The following is a 15,067-nucleotide window of genomic DNA, read 5'->3' on the forward strand; positions in this document are numbered from 1 at the left end:
CGTCGGTCCACCTAGTGGAGAGCCTGCCCACGTTACGTCTTCCGGTCCGTGGTCGCCACTCGAGAACTTTTCTGCCCCAATGGCCATCAGCTCTATAAGATATGTGCCCCGCGCACTGCCACTTTATGGCGGTTACTCTGGTGTGCTGCTCCGTATTACATTCCCACATTTTACAGTATAATTTTGTTTTCAAAAAATCAAACACTAATGGTTAAGAGAAGAAAGTCGTCAAATCGTCGGCTGAATAAATTTTCTATTATGTATTTTAAAATGTTCAAGTTGAAACATTTTAAAATAATAGAAACCAAGTGCTACTAGTCTTTTCGTCGATCGTTAACGAGCTGTAAATAACAAAACATGTTGATGCTGTATTCGCCGCATGCATCGGGCAGGGTGGTGTCAAGGCCCATCCAGCGGCACTCGGCAGCGGATTAGCAATTGACCTGATTGGCGGCGACTTGTGCCGCGTCCCTCCGCGTGAAGTGACGCTGGACAAGCTGGATTAGCAGGCTTTATATCAAATCAGTCTACAATGAGGGCTATCGTTTTTATACTTAACAGTTGGCACCCCTGGCGATTGACAGGACCTTACTCTACAGTGGCGCCATCTTGATAAGTGCAAATACGATAGTCCTCCTAACACTTTAGCGCTCACAAGTTGGCGCCACTGTCTTCGATACTAGCAAGTGACAGGACCTTACTCTACAGTGGCGCTAACTGGTGAGCGCTAAAACGATAGCCCTCATTAAAGCTACCTTCAGTCTATGTGTTGCTAGATACGGAAGCTGTGCTATAGAAATAATTGTGCCAACAAACATGTATCAGGCAGGCTGGTGTCAAGCCCCATCCAGCGGCACTCGGCAGCGGATTAGCAATTGACCTGATTGGCGGTGACTTGTGCCGCGTCATGACGCGTGAAGTGAAGTGACGCTAGACAAGCTGGAGCAGCAGGCTTTATATCAAATCAGTCTAAAATTAAAGCTACCTTCAGTCGTGTTGCTAGATACGGAAGCTGTGTTATAGAAATAATTGTGCCAACAAACATGTATCAGGCAGGTTGGTGTCAAGCCCCATCCAGCGGCACTCGGCAGCGGATTAGCAATTGACCTGATTGGCGGTGACTTGTACCGCGTCACTCCGCGTGAAGTTAAGTGACGCTAGACAAGCTGGGTCAGCAGGTTTTATATCAAATCAGTCTACAATTAAAACTACCTTCAGTCTATGTGTTGCTAAATACGGAAGCTGTGTTATAGAAATAATTGTGCCAACAAACATGTATCAGGCAGGGTGGTGTCAAGCCCCATCCAGCGGCACTCGGCAGCGGATTAGCAATTGACCTGATTGGCGGCGACTTGTGCCGCGTCATGTCGCGTCACTCCGCGTGTGTAAAGTGACGTAACATAACGTGAGAGCTAGAGCTTTACGTCACATAGGAATAAAGGATTCATTGAATTACATAGCTCGCTACTGCGGTAGGCGGCTTGTGCGTACACAGATCCTTCGTGGAACACATTGACAACAATAACAGACCTTCTAGCTTTCATCATGATCATCATCATCATTTTAGCCATAGGATGTCCACTGCTGAACATGGCCTATGTTTTCCATGTTGACCGGTTGGTAGCGGCCTACGTCCAGCGCCATCCTGCTACCTTTATGATATCTTCTAGCTTTACTATTAATTTCAACAAATTACCAATAGGTATTTCTGTGCCGCGGAAAGCCAGGGGTTATGTCTTTTTTTAAATAGTTCTACTTACTCAAACCAGACGAGACCTCTGCTGATTCCGTCAGAAGACGATAGGTATTTAATTATGTAATAGGTATTAATGATACCATGATCCTCCTCAATGTCTCATCTAGCGATGTAACATCCGAACTCTTATATCTTGACATCGACTTGATTAAAAGTAATTTAAAACTTTATTAATATAAAGTTTTCGGCGTAGGTAAGTACGTACCTGTAGGTAGTTTCATTTGATCAGTCCCGATACTCGAACCTTCACAACGCCAATAAATATTAATTAAAGCGCCGCTAACTAGTGATTGACCTAATTGCGAGTTTTTGACGCGTCACGGCGCTAGTGAGCCTGCTAGATGAAGTGAATCGTTGTTAGTTGAATAAATTGCTTAGAAAACATTGCAAGTTACGTGCACTCAGGTAACCATAATTCGGAAAGGGGGTAATAATAAATCTAAAGTACTGCCAATGAGAATCCATACAAAAGGTCGATTCGACTGTCGAACTGACAATCTATTCTGTCTCTTCCGATCTTGTGTATTTGTCGTAATGTCTCGTTCTCCCGCCAAAATATGTCAAAGTCAAACCCTTAGGTTGGGTTGCACCATCTTACTTGAACTTTGACAAACGTCAAAAATCTGTCAAATTCCATACAAAAAGCACCGGTTATTGTCATAGTTACCGTTAAAGATAGGTGGTGCAACCCACCCCTACTATTCCAAATGACAATGACATTGGGTTTTGTTTACATTTGGTATCGCTTCTCGTTGGCCGTACTTTAGTCACAAGTTTCATAAAGTAGGCAATTGAAGATGAAACATGGACGAAACAGTAACCGTTGTGTAGTGATTAGTAGTGTCAGAAGCCGCTGCTTCGATCTATCTCCGACAAGTAACTCTAATAAAGACTGTAAAGGTAAGGGTAGTGCGGAATATCAATAGTACTACAAGCTTAACCGAGTCTAATAGACTCGTTTTTTTTAACCAAAATTATTTTCCAGTAAATATTAATTCCAGTGAAAAATTATGTTCTAGCGTTATAAATGCCATATCCCCAATAACAGGATCGTCTATCGGACAGCAAATATTTCCCTTCATAATCGGATAAGCAATCCCGGACTGTTCCCTGTACAAATAAATATCTATTTTATTTAGTATGCACGGTCGTGGGATGATCACAATATCCACTACACGCCCACAATACCTTTTGTTGCCGAACATTCAGCTCAGACACGTGCGAGTTCAAAATCGCCTCTTTTTCCCTTTATACGAGTGCATAACCTTCGATTTTGTAAAAGGAAAAGCAACCTTTTAATTCCATCCCTTTCATTCATAAGACGATCCTCAAAGGAGTAAAAAGGAAGCAACAGGATAAGGACCAGGTGCCGTATGATGTTTATTTTTGCCGAAACAAGATTATGATAAAGGATTAAGGTCGCTGCTGTTTGATGAAAAGGTTTAATTGAAGACAAGCCGTGTGTTCTTTAGAGATGAGACTGCCGCCTACAAAAATGTTTTTACAAGCTTTTATTTCGCTTATATAGGGGATTTGCCACCACCAATCAATTGACGTACTTTTTAAAACTGTCAAAACGGGGCTTTCCCATAGATTTTGTATGGCAATTAGTATTGCCCTGGCTTAATTTTTTTTTTCAATTAGGTACTGACGACGGCACGTCCACGTATCCACTGTGGGTTCTTGTGAAGTTGTAATAGGGGCGAGTTTGCAACAAAAATGGGTAGCCTGATGTGCTGTCGTGATGCAACCAAAAAATTCTTAATTTACAGGTAAGTAAGTATGTTTTTAAGACCAGAATGAAATGCCTTAAAAAAGTTGTGCTTTAGAATTAATGGGGAGTGGTGGCAAATACCCAAGTGTATAATAAAGTAAACCTATTTTGATGTCACAGTTTATAAACTTCACAGAAATTTACAGTTGATTGCTAGCTTGAAATACAAAGTTTAACAGCGTATTTCTTCAATTTAAAATTCGGAATCGTCCCAGAAACCTACAAAATGTTCCATCGCGAAGTTATTTAAGAATTCTCATTAGATTCACAATAAGCCGGATTGCGGGTGTCAGTCAAAAGGAGGAAATTACAATTTTATTTCACGAGCAAAAAGGATAAAGGGTGTAATCTATTGGAATTCTGAGCACGGACTCGATAAAACCTATTTACATTTTGATTAACATGATTGAACATTATTTCCAAATTCGTAAATACTTCCCGTATTTACGAATTTGGAAATAATGTTCGGCAATAATAATGATTTTATGAGCTCAAATCTTGTAAAAAAAAAGTTTTGTACGCCATATTCATACTTACACCTTATGTATTTTAAAAAGTTACGTTTTATTTATATAGGAGGCTGACAATAGTGACTGAGTTTCTTGCGCTGCTTCTTCTCGGCACTGGCCCATTTATTGTCCTGAAGCAGTGGTAGGGTTAATACTGGGACGTGTAAAAGTGCTTTTTTAAAGCCTACTTACTTGCATAAATAAATGAATTTTATGAGTTTTATGCCAGCTTTTGTCAGGAAAGTTGGTACTGGTCATCACGAAAATTGAAACGGCGCTATTGCTCTTTGTAAAATTAAAAGGGTTTAGTACGCCATACATTTATGTATTTTAAAAGGTATCGTTTTGTTTATGCCAGCTTTTGTCAGGAAAGTTGGTACTTGTCATCACGAAAACTGAAACGGCGCTATTAATCTTAAAACGTTATCAAATTATGCTACTAATCTTTACCGAACATCTTGGCAGTAACTTTGTCGGTTTGTTGTCACACTCACGCCTAAAAAGTTGTACGATTTATGGATAGCAAAATTGAGACTACGTGCCAAGTTATTGGAGGAGTCTTGCAGAGAACTAAAGTACTTAATAGCAGTCGTAATTTTAGTTGAAACTGTAATTCACAGGTTTTAACTTTGCATTCCAGTATTGAAGTGGTGCTTGACACAGAACCATCCCACTTTTTATGAGCAACTCTCCAAAACTAAACCTGATAAAACTTCAGCGTTTAATGTTTATTGCAATAGCGCTCTCCCTTAGGATAGCGCGAAACCACAAATGAAAGGGGAAGAGTACCCTCTTTATCTATTTATTTATTCAGAAACTCAACAGCTGTTTTACAATATTCATGTTAGTTTGATGAGCATTCAATCTTTCGATGATACATGTCTTGAAAAGTAATCTGAGAGGCTCTTGGTAAATGTGTTCGTGGAACATACAAATAACAAGATTTTGTACTTTAATCTTGACTTTTATTTATAAAAACACAATATTTACAAAAACCAGTACGAGTTGGTGAGAGCGTGATGAGGAAGAGAGCTATAATCCCCAGTGTTGCCAACATTAACCATAAAAATAAGGCATAGACACATTAGACACATTCAGTATGAAATTAAGCCGTGTTTACATCTACGGATGTGGACAAAATGAGTCACACCTATTTCTGGATGATAGAACATCAAATTTCATATTCACATAAAAATACAGATTAATTTCTAAGAGATCATCCTGAATACCATAATCCGAGCCTTTTCAAGGGGAGAATGAAATGACACTTACAGGGAAGGTACCATCATTACCATCCTAGACTGCATACTTAACAACAGGTGTGGTGGTGATTACGGTAAAATACCCACCTGCCTTGTTCTTTCAAAACATTCAATGTAAGTAAAACCACAAACCCACCGTTTCTTGTTAAGTTGTGGCGATTTTCACGTGATAAATCACCGGCCAGTCCCGAAAGTGGAGTTAATTATGTCGGAACAAAGCGCGCGAGATATCACGTGATTTGTTCGGCATGGGATGTGTACCAGGGATGTTATGGAATATCCGTAACCGTAACCGAAATATCCGAAGTAAAAAAATATCCGAAACCATAACCATAACCGATTCAAAAGTTTCGGATAGTTTCGGATGTAGGCAGTTTAAATTGTTTTATGTATAGCGTTATATTATTTAAAGGCATAACAGCCTGATTTACCTTTATAATGCCATCTAGTATCAATTTTTATTTTTTATCTCTTTATTCGATGTAAAGTGTGCGGCCATGAATGAACCGCGTTGGACAACTATTGCAAATTGCATTCTAAAGCACAGATATCAGTTACCGTAACCGAAAGTTTCGGATATCCGAAATAAAAAAATATCCGTAACCGTAACCAAAACCGGTATAATATTATTCCTATATCCGTAACCGTATCCATAACCGAAACTACATATCCATAACATCCCTAATGTGTACGCGGGCCGCGTAGTCGATTTGTAACGTCATATACAATAGTATAGGCCGTAAATGTTGTGATCCCCAGTGTGCGCGCATTGAGCTATGGAGCTAACCTAATCGACCTAATAAGATATTTCGGGTTTCGTAGGAAGAGTTAAGTCGGTAAGTTAGCTGTTCTCATCTTATTTAGGGCCGCGCATGGGCGCAGTGCACGGCGACCCATTGGGATCTTAATTTGTGCTTTGCTAAGTTAGCTGTTAGGCCACTGCCTCGAATTTCGCGGGTAGTTCTGATGTCAGATTTTGCCGCCTTGTAAAGTTAAAAGAAAAAAAAAGATTCCGTGGAGGGTAGTTCAGCGGCAAGCATGGTCGATCTGTTTTAGTGGTTTTAATTTATTATTTAATGGCCTTTAGTGTACAAATCTGGTGTTATTTTGTGTTTTAAAGTGCAGTAAAGTGATAAATATGTAAACATTAATAAAATACTTCGAATTTGAGCGCGCACCGAGTGGCGAGTGGATTGTCGTATGAACATCCCGCTTTGGGCCGTTGGCGTCTTGATCTTGAATTGAAACCTTACGGGAACACTTGTCTTTATGGAATCCACGAAAAGCAATAGAACTAAAGCACCTATGTTCTATTGTACAATTATATCAAATTAGAGCTATATTTACGAATAGGCCGACACTGTATTTTTCGCGTATTGTCACACAGTGACCCGCGGCAGCGCGGCGCGGAGCGGAGCTGTGTGGAGCGGAGAAGGGAAGTGAAAATAATGAAATCTGATTGGCTATTCAAAACACTTCTCCGCTCTGCCTTGTACATCGAGCCTTATCCGGATCCGGATTTTTTCATCCAGCCATTTCTATAAATCAATTCTAAACCTTAAATATTTACCTTTTCTTTTTGTCCCCAGGTGGCGATGAGCTCAAACCGGACCCGGGCGTGCGGTTCACGACGGAGCCGGCGGACCTGGTGGCGCTGGAGGGGGAGCCGGCGCTGCTGCCGTGCGCCGCCGCCGCCGCGCGCGCCGTGCGCCTCTCCTGGCGGCACAGCGCGCGCGGCGTGCTCACGCGCGACCACACCATCACCATCAGCGACCTGTACAGGTAGGTACAACCGGCGCCGACAGCCGCCTGTACAGGTAGGACGTTGTGAGCCTGTGACACTACAGCGGAGTCAAGATATGACACAACATTAGCGTCACGACAACACAGCCACACAGCCGTAGAGTGCTTTAACATTACCATCATTAGATTTACTTTAAGGATATTCCAGGGATACCTATAATTAGCCATACTTATAGTTAAGTTACTTTAAGATTTATTCATTGTAACGCCGTTGGTTCCTAAATAAAATAAAATAAAATAAAATCATGGAGTCCAAAAGCCACGCGCCGTGCGCCTCTCTTGGCGGCTACTGTGTAACTACAGCAGAGTTAAGATGCTGAAAAATAACAATAGCGTCACGATTCAACTGGCCTTTTAGAATGACTATTCCGAAGCTAGACGATCTCTGGAAATTATTTCATGCGTCAGCGTTAAAATGCTGTGACACCACTTCAGAGTCACATCGTGACACAACATAACCGTCAAGACTAGCTACCCATTTTATGGCGTTCAAAAAACTAAAATTACATGATTTCGTGCTTATAATAACTATGTAATCATCAAGTTCTCTATTGAAAAGTAAATTTTAACGTTGAAACATGTTTACATTCCAGGAGGCAGCTAGCGAACGGGTCGTTAGTGATCGAAAAGATGTCCGCTTCCCTGGCGGGGCAGTACCAGTGCGTGGCGGCCGTGGACGGCGTCGGCACCATCGTGTCCAAGACGGCCACCGTGTTCCTAGCCGGTGAGTACCATAATAAGATAGCAGGACCAGTATTCTTGAAGTAATATCTTCAAGGATACTTATGAGAGAAGTCTTGATATTATGCGTATGATGATAGTCTTACTGGTTGAATATCTAGCCTACCTTCAAATTGTAAGTATCACAGAACGTGATCTCCTACGTCATCGGTAAACTCGTCACGATGAAAGGTGGTCTGCGGGACGATCGAATCAAGGAACATAATTCTCTGCTAGTAGTTCCACATGTAGTTAGGCGCAACTTATCGGTACCTACGTTGTACGTTGTCACGTCGTGCTTCTGGACGATGTACTTACTTACCTAAGAACAATTTACATAACAATGACTACAACTACTTCGGTGTCTACTTCCAGAACTGCCAACTATCGCGCCAGGTCCGCGCTGGGTGTCGGGCCCGGCTGGCGGCGCCTTACTGCTGGCGTGCGCAGTCAGCGCCCCGCCGAGACTCGCTCTAAGGATCCAGCCGGCTGCTGAACCGCCTGATAGAAGAGTGTATGGCGCTGCTAGGCTGCAACATCAGCCGCCCACGCTTCTTTTGAACGTGAGCTACTGTTGTCTGATGAACCTTGAGAAGCATTTTGTGAGGGGGAGCATTTTGTCCTGGTGGAGCATTCTGGCTGTGGGGGGGACATTTTGGTCTATGGGGAACATTCTAGCCGGGGGGAATTCTGGGGAGCAATTAGGCCTGAGAGTGGTTGCATTGTCTAAGTGTCGGGCCCAATGGGCGGAATTTCAGGAGATGGGCAGGGGATTGAAACTGCCCCATATGTGCGCCTACACTTAAAGCTGCTCTACAATTAACTTTTTGTTCATACTGATCCCTTATCGTACATAGAAGACTAAGTCTTCGCACAAAAAGTTGTATCGTCCTTGGACATAAGTCCATCGTCTGCGCAGGCCTTAAGAGCATTGCTTGTCCGTTGCAGGTTACATGGCTCCGAAACGGTGCTCCAGTAGTGCTTGAAGCAGGTCGCGTGGCCGTGTCAGGCAGCGGGGCGTTAGAGTTGGATCCATTACGACCGCGCGACGCGGCCACCTACCGTTGTCGCGTTAGCCTCGCGCGCCGTCCGCACCACTACGTGTGAGTACAGGGGACGAGGGTACGTAGCCTGGCCAGGGGACGTGGGTACACATGCAGAGGAGTGTACACAGCTGTCCCTGTGACGTAGCTCTTCAACGATGATTCAGTGGTCCTTGAAGCAGGTCGCGTGGCCGTGTCAGGCAGCGGGGCGTTAGAGTTGCACCCGCTACGACCGCGCGACGCCGCCACTTATCGTTGTCGCGTTAGCCTCGCGCGTCGTCCGCACCACGATGTGTGAGTACACTGGACGAGGGTGGCCAGGAGACGAGGTTACTCAGCTGGCTAGGGGACGTAACTACTCAGTTGCCCAGTGAAAGTGACTACACGGTTGATCAGGGGACGTGACTACACGGCTGCCCAGGGGAAGTGGGTACATAGCTGGCCAGGGGACACGCGCATATGGCTAGAGTGTGAGAGCATCCAACTGGCCAGGTCACACGTCACAGGCTAGATGCCAACGGCTAAAGGTGGAGCAAGGGACTCCCGGGAGTAGATTTCCACAACAACTGGTGCTTTAAACTTCTCTGTCTACGTGATGTGGAAGATCACTTACTGTATTGGTCTATTTCACGTCTTTAATAATTTCAACAATGGTAAAACCTGACCTATGTTTACTATGTTTTTAGGGTTACAAAATATCTTTATAGCCTGACCAGGAACATAAAAACCCTGACATAGAGGCGCGTCAATTGCATTTGATAGTGCAACACTGAGTACAGTCGTACCTGTGTTAAATTAATAGGCTAACTTTATGTATCAGGATTCAGGATTACGGGCTAATTTGATATTTTCATAAATTAACGAAAAAATATTATTATAGGTAACCTGGTTTAAATAAATTAAATGAAACCATCAATCGAGCTAGTAGATTTATTTTATTATTCATCAATAATCAAATTCAGAACTTGAATATTCAACTGCAATGTCTGCTCATGAACGCTTCAAACTCGGTACTTCTTTCCCAATCCCATAAAATTCAACACTTAGAAAGTGACGAAATTTTTAAAATAGGTAGTTGAAACAAACCACAGCTAATTTTCATAGTGGACTGTACTATACGATAAACATGTCAGTCAATTTGACAACCTTTGTCGGAAACATTATTCAATGAAAATATTGTCCGAACCCTTAGTATTTCTCTTCGACAAATACTTTAACACATTGTGAACCACTTTTCTTTCACGACTATAAAAATATTTTAGCAATTTAATTCATAAAACCAATTGCGCACATTTAAAATAAAGTTTGTTTACACTTTGACAGCAATAGACTGACATGCAAGGTGACATGTCAATGAAGTTTTCAGTTACTGTTGCCATTAAAAGAAATTAGTACCATTAGTTTTCCGCAACATGGCGAGGGTTTTTATGTTCCTGGTCAGGCTATATATTGCTTAACATGTCCTATATTTTTTTAAAGTCCCAGTGCATATCCGAGCTTATCTTCTCTAGTCTATTATTGAACATTAAGACCTTTTGTGTAATGTCCAAGTGCCTTGCTTACGTTCGCGCTCGGTCCGCATTGTACGTCGACACCGACAGTGTCGGCTTCACTCCTCATATCAGCCTGTTCATCTCCGCGAGTTTGCATCGAAAACAAAACACGCGCGACTACACCTCCTGAGATACCTAATCGACAGGACAATCACGAGCGAGTATTGACGCACGTACGTGTATTCTTCACCCATTTGCATTGTAAAGACAATAAACTATAATGAATAAATATAATAAACTATAAAAAAAACGGTGGTGTAATTAAAACTGTGCAGTATTTTTTAACTGCCCGAATAATAATAATAGAAACACAAAATATAAATCATGCATAATCATGTATTTCCTCCGCCATTTTCCGCAGTTTGGCACCTCACGTCACACATCATTTTAGCGAAGTCAGCCCTATGGCTTCGGCGCAGTGCCGATCACTGACGTTTGTCAACAAAATTGTGCTCGACTCTTGAGACAAGCTAAATTACACCATATTGTTAACGACATTGAGCATACATTTTCTTAAATACCATCGCGAAGAATATCTACTGTACTTAGTACTTATTATTATTCTGTGCTCATACTCTTATGCCCCACGTATTCCCCGCGTACGCCCCGCATATGACCAGCCTGTATTGCAGCACGGGGCCGGAGCTGGAGGTGCGCGTGGAGGCGGAGGCGGGCAGCGAGCAGCCGCCGCGCTTCGTGGCCACGCCGCGCGAGCTCACCGTGCTCGAGGGTCAGCATACCGACTAAAGTCCGGTCGCCGAGCAGATAGAATTTCGTCCAATGACCCCAAGCTACCCATCCTTAAGCAGGGCACTCACCTGCCATGTAGCATGTAACGTGTCCAACTATCAAGTACGGCTCGTCCACGGTCATCGCGTATCTAGCTGCGAGCTTCTGGATCCTACTGCGAGCCGCCTTTGTGCTCGCAGTGATACCGCCAGTCGGCGGGTCGCTGCGATCTCCCTGCGAACCACGCGCGTGCAGCTCGCAGCGGGCTCGTGCCTATGTACTTACTTGTTACAGTATCTGATACATTACATGCTACACAGCTAGATGAGTACCCAGCTTTATCGCTCGCGCGTAAATATATTGCTGTCGCACTCGCACACTCACTGCGGGCGCCCGTCGCGCAGTCGCGACAGCAATATAATTACGCGCGAGCGATAAGGATGGGTAGCTTGGGGTCATTGGACGAAATTCTACGTGCTCAGCGACCAGACTATAGATATGCTAGTTTTCTGAAAAAATATTTTAGTCCGTCAAATAAATTATGAAAAAATATTTAAACAAAAATCAAATCAACATTAGTTTAAAAAAGTGTAAAATACGTTTCGAGTTTTTTTTTTTTTTTTGATAAAACGTGCGGGCTAATTATAATAATGCTTGACATACAGGTTCGTCAGTAACATTCGACTGCGCGGCGGTAGGCAGCCCCAAGCCCGAGATGACGTGGCTCAACAACGGAGTGGAAATTGATCTCAGGTACTGCTGTGTCATTTTATTTATATGTTTCATAATGCTAATCATATAATTGTATTCTTCACTAGTTGGTGACACTATCTTAGCCAATAATGAGAGACAGGACCTTACTCTATCGTGTGCTAACATGACAGCGCTCATCGAATGAATAATCTCTTGTATTGTCTTCGTGTTAATGGCCCATAAATGTGGTTCATATGGGTACCCTCTCAGACGCATAACATTTTTCATCATAATATACACTTGCGAGCAAAACTATGGAATCACTTACATGAAGTTGTTTCCACGCGAACTTGTGTACTAACGAATTTGTTAGTAACAAAAAAAGTGGCACCATTTTAAAGATTAAACTTTTATCTTTAAATTGATACCAAATTCATTTAAATCACACTAGTATTTAAAAAGATATCCCGGCTGATGTGAAGAAGTAAGAAAAAAGACATGTACCAACTGTTTGATACGTCGCGAGTTGCGGCCTATTTACCCCTATAAAAGCACGTGTTTTCGGATTTTTGCGTTCACAGGTTGATCCATACACATCTCGGCTTCTTTTGACATTTTACCTGGGATTCTACACCTTCAGAAGCAGCACAAATCGTTGCACTATTGCAAGAAAGGCTCAGCCAGCGGGCTGTCGCACGTCAGCGCCACATAAGCCAGTCCTGGGTTTCGAAAGTTTTAAGACGCTTTCAGGAGACTGGTGGCTTTATCCCGAGACCAAGTTCTGAACAGCGCCGGTGCACATCGCAGAGGGAAGACCGTTTTTTCATGTCAACCTCTCTATGAAATCGTCATTTGACTGGAATCGATGTCCATCAAGAGCTCAGAAATGTTCGTAAGATAGCTGTTAGCGAGTGGACAGTTCGTCTAAGATATAAGCAATAGAATTTGACTCCAAAAAGGCCTGCCACAGGCTCGAAACTGACGGCAGGTCACCGATAAGCACCCTTTCAATTTGCTCGTACACATCTCGATGGGAAGGCGAGTAATGGAGGCGAGTTCTGTTCTCCGATGAATGCAAACTGTGTTTGCAGGGCAGCAGTCGAAGAGGTCGGGTTTATAGGCGGCCTGAGGAGCGATTTGTGCAGTGCTGGTTCGCTGAAACAGTGGCTTATGGGGGTGGCTTGCTCGACTTAACATCGAGATGTGTACGAGCAAATTGAAAGCGTGCTTATCGGTGACCTGCCGTCAGTTTCGAGCCTGTGGCAGGCCTTTTTGGAGTTAAATTCTATTGCTTATGTCTTAGACAAACTGTCTACTCGCTAACAGCTATCCTACGAACATTCCTGAGCTCTTACTGGACGTCGATTCCAGTCAAATGACGATTTCATAGAGAGGTTGACATGAAAAAACGGTCTTCCCTCTGCGATGTGCGCCGGCGCTGTTCAGAACTTAGTCTCGGGATAAAGCCACCAGTCTCCCGAAAGCGTCTTAAAACTTTCGAAACCCAGGACTGGCTTATGTGGCGCTGACGTTCGACAGCCCGCTGGCTGAGCCCTTCTTGCAATAGTGCAACGATTTGTGCTGCTTCTGAAGGTGTAAAATCCCAGGTAAAATGTCAAAAGAAGCGGAGATGTGTATGAATCAACGTGTGAAAGCAAAAATCCGAAAACGCGTGCTTTTATAGGGGGTAAATAGGCCGCAAATCGCGACGTATCAAACAGTTCATACATGTCTTTTTCGTTACTTCTCCACATCAGCCGGGATATCTTTTTAAATACTGGTGTGATTTAAATGAATTTGGTATCAATTTAAAGATAAAAGTTTAATCTTTAAAATGGTGCCACTTTTTTTGTTCCTAACAAATTCGTTAGTACACAAGATCGCATGGAAACAACTTCATGTAAGTGATTCCATACTTTTGCTCGCGAGTGTAGTTTGGCATAACAGTATTGGCATAAAGTATTTTCGCATAAACTTTGATATGCAATGTTTTTTAGATGCATAATGGTTTCTTAGGCATAATAATAACTTTCTCTAATTTATTCTGTATGAACGTTATGCGAAACGATGAGAATGCCAAAAAACTTTATACACTTTATAATACCTATGACAATATTTTTTATGCAACCGAATATGCTGAGCCCCCATACTATAGTTTTTCAAGTGTCGTCATCTTGCGCTGGCGTCGCAGCGTTGGCTCAACGTCGTAGGATGCGCAGGCGCTTACGCTCGAAAGACGCCAGTTGTGACGCAAGTGTGGGGCGTATCAGGACACTAGCGCGAAACACATTTGCGCGAAGACACAAGCGTGAAAAACCATTTGCGCGCATAAAAAGACACCATGCGCGCTAGTGTCCATGCGCGTAAATGTCACTGGCAAATGGGAGGCCTATGCCAGACCGTCGTTCGCATAAAGCGTCTAAAGCCTGGTCCGTGAGCACGTAGAATCCCGTCCAATGACCCCAAGCTGCTCATCCTTATCGCTCGCGTGTAATTATGTTGCTGTCGCGACTGTGCGACGCGCGCCCGCAGTGAGTGTGCGAGCGCGACAGCAACATAATTACGTGCGAGCGACAAGGATTGGTCATTGGACGGGATTCTACGTGCTCAAGGACCAGGCTTTAGATCGTGCGGACACATGTCTCGTGTAAATCATGCCTAACTAGTTGTTTCTCTTTACAGCGACCTGGATTCCCGCTTCTACCGCTGGGGCTGCGGCTCACTGCGCGTGCAGTCGGCGCGCGCGCTCGACGCCGGCGCCTACACCTGCCGCGCGCACTCGCGCCTCGACTCCGCCGACCACACCGCGCTGCTGCACGTGCAGGTGACGTCACGCGGCCCCTAGCCTACACGCCCCTAGCCTACACCTGCCGCGCGCACTCGCGCCTCGACTCCGCCGACCACACCGCGCTGCTGCACGTGCAGGTGACGTCACGCGGCCCCTAGCCTACACGCCCCTAGCCTACACNCGGTGATCTTTAATGTTACTTTATTTCAGGATTTTTCTTTAATGTTACTTTATTTCAGGATCCATATCCATAGCATTATTTCTGCCTGGTGATCAAACGACCTGAATTCATGTCGTAATTTTTTCCATATTCATAAAATATTTTGGGTACCTAGCAAAATTAAGAGCATTTTACTAAGCAATGACATGTTTTGTTTGTGTTCCTAAATCCATTTATGTCACAATGTTGTAAGCAAATAATTATAATTCAAGGCGAT

General features: G+C 43.5%; 1 protein-coding gene across 1 annotated transcript; it reads left to right on the forward strand.

The window, feature by feature from the left end:
* Positions 1–1,043: 1,043 nt before the first annotated feature.
* On the forward strand, positions 1,044–14,799 carry LOC114354360 (netrin receptor DCC-like). Its single transcript, XM_028306711.1, has 8 exons — positions 1,044–1,056; positions 6,891–7,083; positions 7,698–7,828; positions 8,200–8,387; positions 8,773–8,927; positions 11,053–11,150; positions 11,815–11,902; positions 14,525–14,799. Exons 1-8 carry the CDS (start codon positions 1,044–1,046, stop codon positions 14,685–14,687), a joined length of 1,029 nt encoding a protein of 342 aa, XP_028162512.1. The 3' UTR covers positions 14,688–14,799.
* Positions 14,800–15,067: the final 268 nt, after the last annotated feature.

This window comes from Ostrinia furnacalis, unplaced genomic scaffold (assembly GCF_004193835.3).
Source record: "Ostrinia furnacalis isolate ACB-3 unplaced genomic scaffold, ASM419383v2 OfSCF2047, whole genome shotgun sequence".
Taxonomy (NCBI): domain Eukaryota; kingdom Metazoa; phylum Arthropoda; class Insecta; order Lepidoptera; family Crambidae; genus Ostrinia; species Ostrinia furnacalis.